General features: G+C 56.0%; 2 protein-coding genes across 3 annotated transcripts; both read right to left on the bottom strand.

Moving 5' to 3' along the window:
- Positions 1 to 1291: 1291 nt before the first annotated feature.
- TSPAN17 (tetraspanin 17) lies at positions 1292 to 10895 on the bottom strand (the record flags this gene model as incomplete). 2 transcript variants are annotated; one of them, XM_079703800.1, is made up of 9 exons in its annotated part: positions 1292 to 1435; positions 1827 to 1888; positions 1977 to 2093; positions 2564 to 2611; positions 3171 to 3296; positions 5171 to 5341; positions 6135 to 6281; positions 6372 to 6422; positions 10809 to 10895. In XM_079703800.1, the coding sequence occupies 9 exons, from the start codon at positions 10893 to 10895 to the stop codon at positions 1381 to 1383; spliced, it is 864 nt and encodes a 287-aa protein (XP_079559926.1). The 2 variants fall into 2 exon arrangements, with proteins under 2 accessions (XP_079559926.1, XP_079559927.1); XM_079703801.1 differs by having other exon boundaries at positions 1304 to 1340.
- A 2344-nt stretch (positions 10896 to 13239) lies between these two features.
- EIF4E1B (eukaryotic translation initiation factor 4E family member 1B) lies at positions 13240 to 16162 on the bottom strand (the record flags this gene model as incomplete). Its single annotated transcript, XM_079701432.1, has 7 exons — positions 13240 to 13354; positions 13715 to 13854; positions 13987 to 14100; positions 14823 to 14886; positions 15501 to 15596; positions 15899 to 16068; positions 16145 to 16162. The coding sequence occupies 7 exons, from the start codon at positions 16160 to 16162 to the stop codon at positions 13240 to 13242; spliced, it is 717 nt and encodes a 238-aa protein (XP_079557558.1).
- Between the last annotated feature and the right edge of the window lie 2326 nt (positions 16163 to 18488).

Here is an 18488-nt window from a genome sequence, read left to right on the forward strand (position 1 = left end):
TGCAGCATTTTTTTTTTCATTAGTTGTCAACACCTTAAAAATAGGGATATTTCACATAAAAGCCTGGATTTCTGGCTTCTCCAGATTTCTGACATTAGACCTGCATTCCCACTTTATAGCAATTAGCTACAACTAAATGACAGCCACCAACTTCAGATGGGGACCTGTGCTTTGCCAGTCCCCACCACTCTATTGTACCTCAAGGTCAGCTGCCATTGTCAACTTGATGGTCCAAATATTTTTCGTCATAAAGCAATGTCTGTGTAGTCTTCAGGAACAGTAGGAAAGTCAGTTGCACTGCAAAGACCTCACAAGTCAAAGGCCTCCTTCATTCATTTATACAACCTTAAGAGCATCTGAGTAGGAGATCTGTGAACCAGCCCAAATCCCTCCTTTTATCCACAAAGGGCACCCTAGGGATGGGTATGGCATTCACTCCACACACACCCCTTCATGCAGCTAAGAGGCAGACTTCCCAAGTCTGAGCCGGTTGCTCCTTTCGAAGTTCTCCAATTCCTTGAACCCAAAGCACTGGTAAGCTGGGTGGACACACCAGGCACTTGGCTGTACCAGAGTGAGGTTGTGGATGAAGCAGCCAGACCCAGGCAAAGCTTGCTGGTGCGCCCTCTGGTGGCCATGAGGCAGCTCTGCAGGCCTCCATGAAGATTTTCGATTTGATTCCAAGTGAGCCCCTGCGTCAACCACCATCGGTCCCAAAGCAGGCTCCCCTCAACCCCATGTGTGCCAAGTTTTCAACTTCCAACGACTTCCTTCCCCAAACCTTCCTTATCTCCATTCCACCCCTCAGCCACTCTCCTGGGCACCCATCTCAGTCACCAGTGTGGCTGGACTCCTCCTAGGCTGTGTGGCCTCTTCAGGGCAGGGTCCAGCCTCCCCATTCTTCACATCCTGGTGCCTCGCCCCAGGCTTAGCCCACAGCAGCCTCGTGGTGTTTGCAGGGAAAAACCCTACAGCAGTGGGGAGGCCAACCCCCGCCTACGGGGTGAGCAGCACAGGCCAGGTGGGTCCCTCAGAGAACAGGAAGCACATGTCCCAGGAGACGATGTCCCAAGAGCTGCTGTGGCCAGATGGCCAATCTTCACAAGAAGCTGGGGATCTGGACTTTTACGTGAAATACACCAAGTTTTAAAGGTTGGCTCAAATGTATATACTACCCAGGCCAAGAAAACACATTGGTGGATGGCTCCAGGCCAGGGCCCAAGATGGAGAGCTCTGCTGAGAACCTGCAGCTGACAGAATCTTCAAGACGCCGGGCGGAAGCCAGTGGTTTTCAAGGTTTTGTTTATTTGAGTAGTCTGTAGCCATCATCATGTTTGATCCTGAGAGGCAAGCAAGGGAGAGAAAATTCTTGGACCCATTTTAGAGTCTGAGACATTGAGGCTGAAGTGGGCTCCTGGCAGGGTCAAGGTCACAGCTAGTGGAGAGAGCTCTGAGATGCATGAGGCTGTGTCCCACGCAACAGCAGGCCCCAAGCCCACCCCACCTGGGCTGCCCCCTCTTAGCTGTGCCCTTCCTAGGCCCCTGGAGAGCCAACCACCCAACAACAGCTGAGATGGCGGCTCCCTGTGCACACCCACTGGCCACACCCACCCTCCGTGCACACAGCCGCAGGACAGGCAGCCCGGGTAGAGCCATTCAGCTCTCTCCATGGGTGCACAGCCCAGAGGCACGCAAGCCCCATGTGGGGTTCAGGTCCAAGCTGAAACACCTCCTGCGGCCTTGCCCATCACGGGCAGAGTTGCGGCGTGTGGGGGGGGTCCCTGGGTCAGCCAGGCGAGTGGCCATGGCTAGCGAGGCAGCCTCACCAGTTGGCCTTCACTGCCTTGATGTCACTCACGAGGTTCTGGGCCAGGCAGATACCGAAGATCTGTAAGACGGAGAGCAGGTGAGGGAGAGGCCACGGGCAGGGCAGGTTGTCCAGGGCAGAGTGAGGGCATGCAGGGCCACAGCGGTACCTGGAGGAGGGCGATGCCCACAAAGATCCCAGCCACGACGATCAGGTTGTCCTGCAGCCACTTTTCAAACTGGCCCACGCAGCCTTTGGTGTGGATGAAGCCCTGCTGCTCCAGCTCCTGGGGACAGATGGGCACCAGGCTCGGCTCAGCCCACCCACCAGCACTGCAGGCCCCATCTCAGACCAGCTTGCTAAGCTCAGCCCCGCCCAGGACCTTACACCTTAGTGCCTGCCGCCTGGAGCTCCACCGCAGGGCCTTCTCCTCATCGGGGTCTCAGCACAGATGCCTCCTCCTCCGAGAGGCCTTCCCTGACTGCTCTGCCCCAATCCCATCACTTCTCTGATTTTATTTTCTTCCAAGTGCTTAGCTGAAATTGTCACATTACTGCTCATATTTCTTTATCCATGTCTGTTTTCTCCCTCTAGTGAAGTCCACTGCCTTGTGTTTGGCAGTACCAAGCCCCCCGTGCCTCCTAGGACTCAGCATCCCCTCCCCCAAATCCCTGAGGCCTTTTAGAGCCTATAGGGGACCCCCCTTCCGATCCCAGTGCCCCAAGCTGCCCCCAGCCCTGTCCCCTCCCCTCTCACCAGTTTGAGCCGAACATCGTAGCCACACTGAGTGTTGAGGACATCTTCCTGAGAAGAAACAGGCCAGTGAGCAACTCAGTGGGGGCATCCATGGGGTCTCAGGGGAAGCAGATGGAACCATGGATTCCGCTGCATCCACTGCTCCTTAAGCTAGGCTGGCTGGGACCCGTGCACCTCTTTCCCTGATGCCAGGGCGCATGGCCACAACACCAGCTTGAACTGCTTCATTTTTAGGAACCCTGACTGCTCGAGTTTTATAAGAATGGGAAGAAACCTGGCCCTCGTTGTCCCTGTGCACTGTGACTGGAGGGATGTCACTGAGAGAAGCCTCTGCTCTAAAGAAAGACGTAAAAGGGTCAGAACCCCCAACCCTGCCACCCCAGCACGGTGGCCCAGGAGGAGCAGTCCCTATCCAACAGGCCTCAGCACTGCCCACGGACACAAACTCCCCAGCCCACAGGGCTACTCCCATGTAAGCTGACCTCCCCCGACATCCACATCCACAGCCCCCAGAGCAGGGCGGAGCCGAGCCAGCCCGGGGATGGGCTCTTCCCAGACTGGGCCTGTGAACTGCGAGCCTCACCCCTCCTCACCAGGCCCCACTCACCACAGGGTCCCTGACGCAGCAGGAGAAGGGCACCCCGCAGCGCTCCCGGCTCGGGTTCACGTCAGTGCAGTTGAAGTAGATATTGAGGTTCCAGTCGTTGGGCCCTCGGGCTCCGCAGCAAGACCACTAGGGGGTGGGAGAAGAACCCCAGGTGAGCCAGGCCCAGCCCAGGAGCCCCATCCTGTTTGGGGACAGGCCCAGGCTGCAGGAAGACAGGGCAGGGATGGCCGGGAGGGGGCCTAGAGGCAGCCAGGCAGGCGGGTAGCTCCCCCACAGACAGGCCAGGCCTGGGCCCAGGGCCACCAGAGCAGCTTGAGGCTCCTGCGTGGGTTGGTGGGGGCTGGGGGGAGTAGGAAGGGGCTCCTGAGCTTGTCCCCTAGTCCAAGAGAGGCTGAGCAAAGGAAGGGAGGGGGCAGGGATGGTGGCCCAAGGACTGTGGCTTCCTCCAGGCCACCTTGAGGGGTTGGAGTTTCAACAAACCCTGTGGGGAAAGGCACCACTGAACCCCACATCTGTGACCCATCTCCCCACACTTGCCCCAGCGATTTTTACAGAAGACCTTCTCTCCTCCTCTCTGCTGGGACAGGAGGGCAATCCTGCCACCCTCACAATGATCCCAATCCACTTCACAGATGCTGCTGTCAGCACCTGTATCACCATTACCCCTACCCAGCACATCGTGGGGCTGCAATGAAGCAGGGAGCTCGTGATCTAGTGGGGAGACAGGAGCACACAGCCTTAACTCACTGACATGGCACAGGCTGCTAAAAAGCTGGCCCTCAAGGGACCAGCTCAGCGGCAGACACAGGTACGCCCCGTGGGCTGGGCCAGGGGAGTGAGGCACGGCCATGCGGCTCTGCCTTCACGGGTCCCAGCACACGGCCTGGCCTCTGCCTGCCTCCTCTCACTCCGTCAGCACCCGCTGCTCCTGCTGGAGAGCACGTGCCCCTCTCCATCTCCCTGCTCCTTCTCCTCCCCCAAGGCTGCCCCCGAGAGGCCTTCGCCTTCTCCAAGCTTCCCCATCTCAGCCCTTACCACAATTTATAATTCTACACACACACACACACGCACACACACACACACACACACACACACACAGTTTGTTTGTTTTGCTCTTTTATCATCTGTCTCTTCCCCCAGACTACCATCCCCACAAACACGGGTCCCAGCTTTTTTCACCTCTGAATCCCCAGCCCCTAGCCCAGAGCCTGGCACACAATAGGTCCATAACAATTCTGTGTTGAATGAACAAATAAATCACATCCTAACCACTTGCCTCTCTGTTTACTTCTGCCCTGGGTTGAGAGCTCCTCAAAGCAGGCACCGGCTCTGGTTCACCTCTGGATCCCAGAGCAGTTCTTGGGGTGGATGGCACCAAAGGAGTATGACTCTGAGTGTGTGTGACTACACGTGTGAGTGGGTGAGAACATGCAGGCGGGAGGTGTCTAGGATTTTGTGAACTGTTCACTGACTGCTTCTTCACAGGGGTTAGGTTTTTAAGCTTGAGGGCAGAGCTTCTGGGGGGCGGGTCTCAAACTCAAATATGTTCAGAGGCCAAACAAATAATATAAATGAGGGAAGAGGGCCAACAGATATAATAAAATAGAGCGGCGGGGACAGGGCAAACAGTCCCTCTACCAGCAAAGGGGGCAGTGGCAATGTAGCGCCAGCCCATACTGTGGGCCCAGTTTAGTAGAAGAAGAAATCTATATTTTTATGCCACGTTTCCTCCTTTAAGTGTTCTGTAAGCCTGGCCTAGGAGCTGCCAGTTTGGATCCTCTGGCCTCTGTTCCCCAATGCTGTGCCCATGCAGGGCTAGGCACATGGAGATCACGAGGGGCTGGCTTCCTCTCAGACAGGGGCCCTCCTGGCTCGCTTCCTTGGGGCCTGCCTGGCCTGGTGGGTGAGGGAACGGACCCAGCACACAGGGAACTTGCTCCCTCATTCATCTGCCCGGCAGGTGCCTCCTGCATGTGGTCAGAGCTGGATGCTGGACTTACGTATTCCTGAGCAAAGTCAATGAGGTTCTGGAGGTCAATGTCGTCCCGATAGGCCTTGACATTGTTGTTGATGAAGAGGTTGAGCTGGTCTCGAATCCAGTCCTTGAAGACGAAGGCCAGGATCCCTGTTGCCAACTCCAGGAAGAAGATGAGGCCAAGGAACACGGAGAACTGGGGTTGGGGGCACACAGACAGTGGGGGTCAGAGATACAGTGTCTGGGTTTGCCACAGGGTGGGGATCCAACCTCCTGCGCCCCGACCCAAGACGGCCCAGAGTCCCCACCTTCTATCATGTTAGTATTGTTTTATGATGAAAAAAGATAGTGCGGTTCTTAACTACCCTGTTGTCTTTGAGAAACCACTCTCCACCCACACATTCAGTTTCTGTGGCCCCGAAGGAGCCACCTCCACTTCGTTCCCCATTCCCACTCCCACACAGAGGACTGGGCATGCCTCGAGCGCCCACCAATCAGAGCACTACCTCCCCTGGGACCACAGGGATTGGTCCAGAGGCGGCCAATCAGGACTAAGGATATGCAATTGAAGTACTTGGGCAGAATGGTTGGGAAGGGAGCGCCTCATTCAGGCTCCAGCAGGAGTTCCTGGGAGGGCAGCTTGAAGCCAGTACCCACCCATTCCTGGACATCTTTCCACCCCCAGGGGATTGGAGCCAACCCAGAGGGACAGAGCTGAGAAACAGAGCGACTAGGACAAGTGACACTGTGGTGGCTCCTGGATCCAAATGCGCTGGCAGCTAACACACCCCTGGTCTTTCTTAGTGGCCCTTTTAGCTTAGGCCACTAGGTTTCGGTCCCTTACAACAGAAAGGATACTATAAATGTGGAGAATACAAATCTAGTGATCACTGTTACAATAACATAATAATAAAACTACCATTATTAAGCATGAACTATGCAAGATGTGGGTGGGAGGAGGTTAGGGTCCCCAGTGGGAGGGCACTCACAAACTTGAGCAGGAAGGTGTTCTCCCGGAGGGCCCCGATGCAGCCGGCAAAACCCAGCACCGACATGACGCCTCCTACTACTACAAACAGCCACACGGGGTCAAGTCCTCCCAGATCTGTCAGCGCCGAGATGTTGGAGAGAACACCCTGTGAAGGGCGAGCAGAGGCATATGGGGGGGGCTGGCCCTCCCACCATCTTGACCCAAAGCAGCCCCACACCCTACCCCACCGCCTTACCTTCTCACCCCAGGCCCAGAGACCAATGGCCAGGAACAGGGCTCCCAGCACCTGCAGGAGCAGCAGCAAAGAGCTGAGGGCTGAGGCACCAGCATCCTTTCCCACCCCCAGCAGAGCCCCCTCCCCGCTACTGCTCAGGGTCTTCAGGAAGCCAGGGGGAAAGAGAGAAAGAGGGGAAAGGGCTGTAAATGGGATCCGGTGTCCTTTTTTTTTTTTTTAACATCTTTATTGGAGTATAATTGCTTTACAATGGTGTGTTAGTTTCTGCTTTATAACAAAGTGAATCAGTTATACATATACATATGTCCCCATATCTCTTCCCTCTTGCATCTCCCGCCCTCCCACCCTCCCTATCCCACCCCTCTAGGTGGTCACAAAGCACCGAGCTGATCTCCCTGTGCTATGCGGCTGCTTCCCACTAGCTATCTATTTTACATGTGGTAATGTATATATGTCCATGCCACTCTCACTTTGTCCCAGCTTACCCTTCCGCCTCCCCATATCCTCAAGTCCATTCTCTAGTAGGTCTGCATCTTTATTCCCATCTTGACCCTAGGTTCTTCTGACCATTTTTTTTCTTTTTTTTCTTCTTTTTTTTTTTTTAGATTCCATATATATGTGTTAGCATGCAGTATTTGTTTTTCTCTTTCTGACTTACTTCACTCTGTATGACAGTCTCTAGGTCCATCCACCTCACTACAAATAACTCACTTTTGTTCCTTTTTATGGCTGAGTAATATTCCATTGTATATATGTGCCATATCTTCTTTATCCATTCATCTGTTGATGGACACTTAGGTTGCTTCCATGTCCTGACTATTGTAAATAGAGCTGCAGTGAACATTGTGGTACATGACTCTTTTTGAATTATGGTTTTCTCAGGGTATATGCCCAGTAGTGGAATTGCTGGGTCATATGGTAGTTCTATTTTTAGTTTTTCAAGGAACCTCCATACTGTTCTCCATAGTGGCTGTGTCAATTTACATTCAGGGTCCTTTCAATCTTCCCAAGAATGCATCTCAGTGTTTCTTCCCACAGGACACAGCTTGGAAGACTGAACCGTCCCCAGCCCTAAGACAGACAAAGGCAGGCCCCTTCTTGGAACTCAGAATTGGAGGAGAGGATGGCCAAAACAGTCCCACCCAGCGGCAGCAGCTGTTTCCTGAGCCTCTGTTCTCACCCCAAGCCTATGTTAGGGTTCCAGGCTCCTGGCATCCTCTCTGCCCCCTCTCAAGTCTGGTCCTCCTGCTGCCCTGCAACTCTGTGATTGCCACCTCACTCCCGTCCCACCCTTTCAACCTCTATCTGGCAGAGTACATGTTTGTAGTTCACAGCCAAAGACCCCTAAATGACAGGGAATCCCAATTCAGCCCCAGATCAGCAGAGAGGCACCAGCCTAGGCCTTCTAAACACCACCCACTATCTCACCTCATTTCCGTACTGGGAAGAACCCTGGATATCGAGGGCAGCTGCCTGAACCTGGGCAGGACATCTAGTCTCAGAGGGAGAGTGTCCCTCTGGCCCAAGCCCAAGGCCGTGACCCCACCTCTTCAGACCTCCCTCTCCCACCTACAGCCTCCTTCCCCTCAGCACAGAGCCTCAGTCAGCTCCACCCCTGACCTGCCACCTTTAGCACCTTCCCCTCTCCAACCCCAGGCTCCTCCCACTGCTGTACTCTTTTTCTAGAAATATTTTTCCTTCCCTCCCCCACACCGGATCTGGGATGTGAAACCAAACATCACTTCTCCTGCCTCATCCCACTTGACCCGCCCATGGCCTTTAGGCGAATGATCACTACTTTCTCTTTCCCAAACCTCTCCATGGTTAACGCAATGCCGTTCCTCCTCCTGCCCTTTCTCAGCCTCCCTCCTACAATGCTCTGCTTCACCTGCGCCATGCACATGGCTACCCGCCTCCCCCCCCAGGTTCCAACCTCAGCCTTCTACCCTTCTTCTTCTCACACTCATCTTTCACCCCATCATGACACTGGCAACTCCTGATCTCCACCCAAACCTCTCCCCGGCTCTAGAGCCTTTAGTCCACCTGCCTGCTGCAAACGCCTCCATGTCCCAGGATCCATTCCATGCACCAGAAATACATCAGGGAATAGGACACATGAGCTCTCAGCCCTCATGGAGTTTACACTCCAGTGGGGGAAATCCACAGTGAGCAAACAAGGTAATTTCAGATACCAACAGAGCCTTTAAAGAAAATCAAACAGGGCTTCCCTGGTGGCGCAGTGGTTGGGGGTCCGCCTGCCGATGCAGGGGACGCGGGTTCGTGCCCCGGTCCGGGAGGATCCCACTTGCCGCGGAGTGGCTGGGCCCGTGAGCCGTGGCTGCTGGGCCTGCGCCTCCGGAGCCTGTGCTCCACAACGGGAGAGGCCACAACAGTGAGAGGCCCACGTATCGCAAAAAAACAAACAAAAACAAAAAAGGAAATCAAACAGGGAGTTACTAGGGTAGTGGGGGCATGTTTCAGTTAGGGAGCATGGTGACATTTTAGCTGAGGTTTGAATGATGAAAAGGTGCATTGAAGAGAAGAGAATTCCAGGCGGAAGTACTGGCAAAGGCCCAGAGGTAAGATCATGTTTGGCGGTGCAAGGGACAAACTGAAGGCAGCAAGGCCAGACACCACAGGGTGCTGTGGGCCACGGGGAGGAGTCTGGACTGTATTCTAGTGAGAAAAAACTGGAAGGTTCTGAGCAGGGTAACATAAGGGTCTGCTTTCCATTAAAATAAAAAAATCCCTGGGCCTGTTTCACAGGTACCTCCTTCAGGCCACCTTGACCCAAAACCAAACCCCCAAGTGGCCCAGTCCTATCAGTTCAGCCTCATAACTTCCCCTGGAGACTTCCTCACCTTTCCCACCTGCCACCACCCCAACTTTGCCCCAGCCCTCCTCCCTGGTCTCCCTACCTCCAAACCCTGCCCCTCACTCACCCTCCCCGTGTCAGCCAGGCAGATCTGCCTCCAAAACAGAAGCTAGAACATACCCATCACCCAGCACTGAAGCCTTCAGTGCTACCCTCTGCCCTCAACATAAAACTCAAACTCTCTGCCCCAGCCCTGGGGCCTTTCACACTCGGGCTCCCCACCCCGGGGGACCCTGGAACAAGCCTGGGTCTCTCATGCCTCTCGCCCCTTGACATCTGGGGGCTCCCTCTGCTTAATGCTCTGCCGCACCTCCATCTACTGGCCACTGAGCTGTCACCTTGGCTCTGCACTTACTGGCTGTGTGACTCTGGGTTAAAAGATTTAACCTCTCTGTGCCTGTTCCTTCACCTGTAAAATGTAGGTAATAAAGTAGCTGCAAGAATACAGTAAGTTATAATTCATTTAATCTGCGTAACAGTCCTGAGGGGCAGGCTTCATTATCACCTGCTCGCTGCCAGGGAAGCTGAGGCCCGGAGAGAAGTGACTTGCCCACTGTCTCACAGCTAGGCCCGCTTCACCCAGACTTTCCTGACTAGTGCTCTCTGCACATGGCTCACACCCTCGAGGCTGGGTACTGCTGGAGCCAAAGGACACCCACATTGCATGAGCAGCATGTGGATAGAGGGCAGTGCCACTGAGTCCTGCTAAACAAAACTGAATGGGCCTGGCATTCTGACCCAAGACATCAGAAGCAGAGACTGCAGAGGCAGCAAGTAGCCTTGGAGATACGGGATGGGGAGGGAGAAGGGAAAGATGACTTGGCAGGGCCCAAGGCTACAGATGCCACCCTGGGAGGGGCACCAGCAGCTCCCATCTCCAGGCAGGAGCGGCCCCGCCCTGGAGGCTCGGTTTGGTCAGATGTGGATGTTGAATTCTGTTCCCCGGGGCCAGCTCTCCTGACCTCTCATCAGGAAATATCCCCTGTCCCCGGCCTAGAACTAGGGCGATTGGCCCTCCCTGGCCGCAAGCCTCTTTGGGGTGGGGGTGGGGCTTCGACCTTTGACCTCCCCCTCCCCCTTTGTAGGAGCTTAAGGCAAGGCAGCAGGCCCAGGCACTGGACAGGTAAAGGGTTAGGAGACTGGATCCCGTCCTTCGAGGAGGCTCTCCTCACTACGGGTAAAACCAGGGGTGGGGCTCCGCGTATCCCCGACACCCTCGGGTAGCAAGGGGGCTGGGAGGGAGAAGGGGCGCCCGCACTAAGCGTGCCCGTGGGGTCTTCACGGAAACACCTCCCATTTCTCCGCCGGGCCTCGGGAAGACCCCGGAAGACTACCCCCCCCCCCCCAACTACCGCAGTGGCTGGGACCCGTCCCCTGCAATCCGGGCCTCTTCGTAGTTCCCTCGGGTAGTCCTGGGGGTGGGCGTGGAGGTGTGAATGGGAGGAAGCAGTGGGGGGACGGTCCCAAGCCCTTGTGGCAGAGAGTGTCTCCCCCTAGTAGGGGACTGAGCCTCCTTCTCCCGCCATCCCCAGCACAGGGCCCAGAACCCACCCCGCTCTCACCCAGAAGACGATGTTGAAGCCAAACAGGAAGTATTTCCCGCAGCAGCCGACCTCGGGTTCCTGGAAGTGCTGGTGCTTGCCGGGCATGGTGAGCGGCCGCCCACCGGCCCGGGAACCGGAGCCGGGGGCTGGGCCCAGCCCTCCGCGGGCCGCCCGGGGCTGGAGCCGCCCGGGGCCTAGCCCGGCGGCTGCGGCTTCATGGCCGCGGCCACCCAGAGCGCCCGCCGGGCCCCGCCCGCCCCCCAGGGTCCGCCCCGCAGGGACCGCCCTCGGCTCCCGGACCGCCCCCCGCTTGGTCCCCCTCAGAGCCCCACCTCTAGGCCTGACTCCGCCCCCTCCGTAGGCTCCTCCCCCAGCCTTACTCACTCCCCTTTGGAGCCCAGTCTCTGGGCTTGGCTCCGCCCCCTCCCGACTGTCCCCTCCGGACCCCACCCCCATACAGGCCCCACCCCAAGCCCCTCTCCACAGCCCGACTCAGCCCTCTCGGAGGCCAGCTTCTAGGCCAGACTCCTCCCTATGCTCTGGCCGCTGCAGCGTCCTTCAGACCAACCTGAGATGCTGAGGGCGCCGCAAGTCGCAGACACGAAAGACCCCTAGTTCCCCCCACACAGCAAAGCTCAGGACCAGCGCCACCCCAATCCCCGGCCTTGCCGTCTGTTCCCATCCCTAGAGAGGAGTAACTACTGAGCTGGTGAGCGAGAGGAGGATGGTTATATGGATGGTGTTTTTAGCACACGTGCAGGACGTTTTATTACAGTGGAGTCCAATCAGAAGCGCTTTTTGGGTGCTGGGGTGAATTGGGAGATTGGGATTGACATATATACACTTGATACTATGTATAAGATAGATAACTAATGAGAACCTACTGTATAGCTCAGGGAACTCTACTCAGTGCTCTGTGGTGACCTAAATGGGAAGGAAATCCAAAAAAAGAGGGATATTTGTATACGTATAGCTGATTCACTTTGCTGTACAGTAGAAACTAACACAACATTGTAAAGCAACTATACTCCCAATAAAAATAAATTTTTTTAAAAAGCGCTTCTCACTGGACGGAAATTCTTTTTTTTTTAATTAATTTATTTTATGGCTGCGTTGGGTCTCCGTTGCTGCGCGCGGGCCTTCTCTAGTTGCCGTGTGTGGGCTTCTCATCGGGCTGGCGCTTCTTGTTGTGGAGCGGGCTTCAGTAGTTGTGGCTCATCAGCTCTAGAGTACAGGCTCAGTAGTTGTGGCTCGCGGGCTTAGCTGCCCTGCGGCATGTGGGATCTTCCCAGACCAGGGCTCGAACCCATGTCCCCTGCATTGGCAGGAGGATTCTTAACCACTGCACCACCAGGGAAGCCCCAGAAATTCAGTTCTATCTTTACTGGTTCAAACTCAGACCGGATGACACCTGGGTCTTGTGAAGACCACTCCTGCTGCTCCGTGCCCCTTCAGTTTTGCCAGGGGCATATACTGCATCCCCTGGTCAAGCCCCTTTGGCGGTTAAAGCCCCCCGCCCACCGTCTAACCCCTCTCCCCCCTACCAGCTTCCACCCTGATCAGGCTTCTTGGTACCTGGGGGGTCTCACATGAGCCCTCTCAAGGTAGGACTAGAGCAGATCAAGGTTTGGGGGGCCTGAATTTTACTCAATTTTAGAGTCCTCTTTAAAAACAATTCTGGTTTTGTTTTAAAGTATTTATTTAGATAGGAAATGGAAAGGGGCTTAAGCTTCATCACCTTCCAGTTAATCATCGTCTAGCAGAACCATAGTAAGGCCTGACCACCTCTCCTGGGCCAGGGCCTCATCAGTCGCCGCCCCCCCGCCCCCACCCCTGCCACTCTAGGGACCCACGCACAGCTGGCTGAGGGGAGGTGTGGGATACAGGGTAGGCTCCAAGGCTACAAATCTGATGAGGCAATCCATAAAAGTTTTTAAAGCAGAGTGATCGTGCGAGAGAGCCCCCCACTCCTGTCCCTGAGCTCCAGCCCTGGGTCAGCGGCCTTGAGCCTCCTCCCCCAAAATGGAAGAGTCTGGCCCTCAGGCCACCTAGCCTCTTTCCCCGAGGTGGGGAGCACGGAGTAAGTCCTGGATCCTAGGATTCTCTCCTGTTATCTTTCCACCTGCAGTTGAGCCCTCCACCCACCAATAACTCACCTCACCCCACTCTACCCAGCCCAACCCCCAGGGTGAAACAAGCCCAGGGTTTCCTCCACCTTTCCATTGCCCTGGTCCCTCACATTGGGTCCCCCATCAGAACTGCCCCTAGGCCTGGGCCCCAATTCACATTAAAGAGTGTTCGTATTCACTCCAGAATATAGGTGAGAACCATGCCATCTGCCCCCAGCCCAGCCCAGCCCCTTTTACACACACACACACACACACACACACACACACAGAGCAGTGAGAGGCTCAGGGGCAGCCAAATGGGCAGTGGTGCCAGGGTCCCCTCACACCACAAATTTGTTCTTGGCTAGGGAGTTGCTCTTGGCGGCCGTGTCAGCGTGGGCCTGGTACCCAATGATGGTCTTTGTGGAGAGTCCCAGGCGCTCTTTGTAGACACGCCTGGGAGGTAAGTGGGAGAGGAAAGGAGACAGGCAGTCAGCAGCGGGTCCTGGAGATAACGTGGGACCCTGGGTCCTTTGCTCAGAGCTCCTACCCTGGTTCCCACCACAGTAACTCCTGTTGTATTTGTCTTACCCATGTGGAAACCCAAAATGTGCCTAGTGCAAAGGAAAAGAGGTCTGTTAAGAAACAGTTTGAAATTGAGATGCCACACCCTTTACACAAGTGGGGAAGAAAGAAGGGAGAGACAGCATGCGGAGTTCCAGAGGTCTCCCTTGCAGGCCAAACCACGCCCCTTCCACCTTCCCCTTCTCTCCTAGAAGAACCCAGCCCCCACCCTGTGCCAGAGATACCCCTCACCCAATGCGCAGCACGCCCTCCTGGTTCTCTGTCTCCCTCGTCCACACGGCAATCTTGTCCCCCTTGGTTCGGATGTTGATGACGGCCCCACACACCTCCCGGCTGTGCTCCTCAAAGCTCTCCCCGATCAGACACAGCAGCTGGAGGCAAAAACGGAGGAGGATGAGCCTTCCTGGCGGGCACAGAGTCTGCCCCCACCACCCTGAGACCACCGCCACACACCAGCCCAGCCCCTTCCCTTGGGAAGCCTCCCCGCCCAGCCCCCCACTCACCGTCTCCAGCCATAGGTGGTCCAGCTCACTGTGGCGCTGCTGCTTGGCGAGGCTAACCAGCCAGCGGCCACCCCGCCTATTCCTGCTGTCTTCCCACATGGGCTCAATGCCATCCTGGGAGGCAGGCTGGCAGATCAACCACCTCCCTTTGTTCAGAGGAAAGTGAGGGCCTGGCCACCTCCCCAGGTCCTGCTCTAGCCCCTCAGTAGGCCTCCACAGGCCAGGACCTCTCTGCCTTCATCCCTCCTGTACAAGCAGGTTCTACCAGCCATTCAGCCCCCCAGACCCTCCTGTGAGTTCCCACGGGCCCCTAAGCCTCAACATCTGTCACCTCACATAGCCTTGCGTGGGTGTGTGTTTATCTCCTCTACTGAACCAAGTTCCTTGATATGAGAGTTCAAATGGAGGTGATTAAGAAAGCATCTGGGGCAACCCCAGTGTGGCCAAAGGCAGACATCCCAGGCTCAGTTGGACACAAGTCACCTAGGGAAATCTTTAAATGCTGATGTCAGGGCCCCACTGCACAGCACCTCCAGGGACAGGCCTGGACATTGATGAGTGTCCTGGGGCAATTCTGATGCACGTCCCTAGTTAAGGAGCCAGGCCAGAAACCTAGACTCCTTCCTTGTTCCCCCTCCCGTGTCCTTCAAGGTACAGCTCAAGTCTGACACTGTCCATGCCTCTGCAGAGCGGTCCTCCCATCTAAAATTATACTTGGCTCTGAGGGAGGCTGTCCTCGGCACCCCACCCCTAAACCACCTGTGAGGGAGGAAGCTGGGAAGAATCAGCCCCCCTGTGCCCCGGGGAGGGGGTGGTGGCGGGGAAGCAGGGCTTACCTTGAACAGGGCGTAGTCACATCCGGAAGAGAGCTTACTGGCCAGCTGGATGTTACTGTACATCCTGGAGAGAGGCCCCCACCCCAGGCTGAAAGTCCAGGCTTTTTAGAGCCTGGTTCCAACTGGCCTCAGACCCCCTCAATCTCTTATCAGACCCCACTGCTTTCCACCCACCTTCCAGCCTCCACGCTTTTGCTCATACTGGCGCCCCCTGCCAGGAATTCCATCCCCACTTGCCCAGACCTTCAAATCCCACCTTCTCACCCACCTCTAGGGTTTGTGAAGCACCTTTCAGATCCCCTCACTGGATCACCACAGACACTGAGACAGCCTAAAACTCACTTTGTGGCTGAGACAAGCTCACAGAGGGGAAGGAACTTGCCCAGGGTCACAAAGCATGGAGCAGCAGAGTCAGGGTCAACTCCTTGTTTCTCCCACTTCCCAGGCTCTCTCCCTGGGTCCCAGGGAGGCTTCAGGGGGGGATGTGCCCCAGCCCAATACCCCCGCCACCTCCCTGCAGAACCCACCAAGCCCCAGTCCTCAGCAGATGCTGCAAGGCCCCAGGGAAGACTGGGAAAGCTGTGTAGGAAGCAGCTCCCTAGAGGGGTGGGGTCTGGGAAGGATCCCCAGCTCAGAACACCCTGGCCCCAGCCTCCTCCATGAGGGACAGACACTCACGCCCAGAAGTCCTCCACGGTGTCAAACTTGGTGACCAGATGCAGGTTGTCCTGCCAGGCCCTGCTGCGGTCATTCTTGAGGAACCACAGAGCCCACCTAGAGGGGGGCGGGCCAGGAGGAAGCAGAGTGCACCCACCTGCCCGCCCTCAGCAGCAGCTAGGTTGGCAGGGAAGCCCTGTTCCTCCAAGGGCAAACAGGGAGATAGGATTTGGGGCACAGGCCGCCCAAGGTGACTGGAGCCAGTTATCCTGAAGGGCCAGGGGATGAGTGAGGGCCTTTAACCCAGAATCTCAGCTGGGTTAAGGCTGGAAGGGCCACCAGAGCCCAAGTCTTAGGCCAGCTCTGGCCTTTCCCAGATGAGGAAGTGAGTCCAAGGCCAAGAGTAGGGCCTGCCCTACCTGTTCAGCAGCGGGTGCAACTCCAGCTTGCTCTCCACGGGGCCCTCGGCCTGGGCCTTCCTCAGAGCCTCCTCTCCCACCCACACCTCCGCTGCTGCCTCCTCTTCCTCTTTCTGTTTCTCCTCCTTCTCTTTCTTCCACTTTTGGATTCCACCCTCAGCCTCTTTGGCCTGACCAAAGAAAGAAGTCAAGGTGGGCGGTGAGCCCCGGCCTTCGCTGCCCAAGGGGGCGGGCGCGTGGACTTACAGAGCGCACAGTAGCCATGCTACAGCCTGGACTCCACGGGCACCCAGCGTCCGAGGGGGCCCCCAGCTGCCGGCCTTTAACCCACCATCGCCCCGCCCCGCTCACCCAGGACAGGGGACTGGGAGGAGCCAGCGTAGGGGTGGGGGAGTGGGGTGTTCAGAGGGGGAAGGGCTTACACTATTACTTCTATCAGCAAGCATTTAGTGAGCACCTGCATGCAGCCCGGGGGGCTGGGAACACAGCTGTGACCAGGCAGACCTAGCCTCCGCCCACATGGCGCTGGCCATTTGGGGGCTGAGACACGATGGTAAGGGTCAGTATTAGGGGTCTGCCCTTAGTGAAACCGCATCCCGCCAAGGGTGGACGCTGAATTTAAAGTGGACCGTCCCAGACATGGCAGAAGCTGCGACTCTGACATGGGGGAGGGGGCAGGGCGGGGCCAGGTCAGAGACCTTATACCCACATTGTGGTGTCTCCTTTTTGGCTCTGCTGTCATTCACCCCCTCGATTTCACCATCAATGTCATCTGACACAGGCACTTATCTGGTCTCTGGAAGCACCTAAGGGTTTTCTTTCTAATGTGATTATTTAGAAACAAGGAGGATATTAAAAATCCACATTTTTGGTTGCTCTTGAAATTTTAGAGAGGTCTGGCAACACTGGGGCCTCCTTCTCCCAATCTGCTACAGCTGACGCTGCCTTTGGGAAGAGCAAATGAGGTTCCACACAGGCCCACCGGCCCACTGCACTCCTGCTTCCTACCGCCTGGGCCATCTGAGTGTTCTCCACCTGGGCATGGATGGTGAGGGCCAGTGTACCTGTCATACAGCCTGGGTTCAAGTCCTCCCTGCCCTGACCTCAGCCAAGTACCTGAACCTCACTGAGTCTCAGTTTCCTTGTCTATAAAATGGGAATGTTAATGATACACAGCGCAGAAGCTTAGGTATTAAATGATATAAAACACGTAAAGCCCACAGAACAAGGCCTGGCTCAGTGGTCAATAGCAGTCAGCTGAGGGCTACCCCAGGGTGGAGGAGGGACTGGGGAGGTGAGGGAGGGAGGGAAAGCTCTGGCTGGGGAGACCCTTTCCCTGCCTTCTGAACAGCAGCCTTTTCTGCAGGGGCTGAACCCTCCCCAAGCTTCTTAAGGTTTCTCACCCTCCCCTTGTCCACTTTGAGGGTCCCAGCTCTGTAAGGGACCAGTCCCTTCCCCTCCCCCATAGCCAGAGAAGCCCATGACCACCTGGAGGCCGACAGTTAATATCTGTTCAACCCGCATCCCTAAGCTCCAGGGTGTGCCAGGCCTAGGCCTGGGAGGCAGTGAGGAGCAGAAGATGAGTGTCCCCTGTGCTCTGGTCTCTCAGGGGAGCCAGGCATCAGGTAATCTCACAAAGACCTGTGTCATCATAACTGCAGACCTCTGAAGGAGAGGAATTCACAGATGGGAGAGACAAAATCCATGACCTGCGCTGAGGGTTTTAGAGCAGCACTTCTCAAGAGCGTGGATCAGAATCACCTGCAGGGCTTGTTAAACACGGACCACTGGGCCCTGCCTCCCAATTTCTGATGCCTTAGCACAGGGCTTGGGCCTGAAAATTGGCATTTCTAACAAGTTCCCTGATGATGCTGGTCAGAGACCCCATTTCAAGAACCACCCACTCAGAGGCAGTTCACAGAAGAGGTGACGTTTGAGCAAGCATTAACTAGGTAGGTGGAGGCGGGCATCTTGCGGAGTGGAAGCAGCATGTGCAGAGGCTCTGGGGCAAAGGGCCCGTGAGGTACTGGAGGAAGAGGAGAAAGACCACCACTGTGGCTGACGCCTAAAGGGGGCAAGGATGGTGAGTCTTGATCTTAGGAGAGTGGAGAGCCATTGGGTGCTTCAAGTGGGTACAGAGGGGCTGGGGAGGTAATCTGATGGGCTTTCTAGCAAGTTCTCTGGCTGCTGTGTAGGAAACAGACCCTGTGCAATTAAGGAGGAGATCTACTTGGATGCTGACGTAGCTGTCCAGGTCACAAATGGGGTGGCAGGGAAGATGAAGAGAACATGTATTTAGAAGGAAGACTCAGTAGTGCTTGGTGGTGGATAACCTCTGGAAAGGTGGGCATGAAGTCCCAGCTTCCTGTTGCTGCATAACAACCCACCCCAAACAGAGTGGCCTAAAACTACAATAATCATTTATTTTGCTCACAGATCTGCAATTTGGGTAGCACTCGATAGGGATGGCCCATCTCTACTCCAAAGCCCTATCGATTGGAGTGGCTTACAGGCTGGGGCTGGGGCTATCTGCTCACTCACAGTGGGGCGGTGTTTGCTGGCTGACAGATGGAACCTCAACTGGGATGTC

The sequence above is a fragment of the Hyperoodon ampullatus genome, assembly GCF_949752795.1.
Source record: "Hyperoodon ampullatus genome assembly, chromosome: 4".
Lineage (NCBI taxonomy): Eukaryota > Metazoa > Chordata > Mammalia > Artiodactyla > Ziphiidae > Hyperoodon > Hyperoodon ampullatus.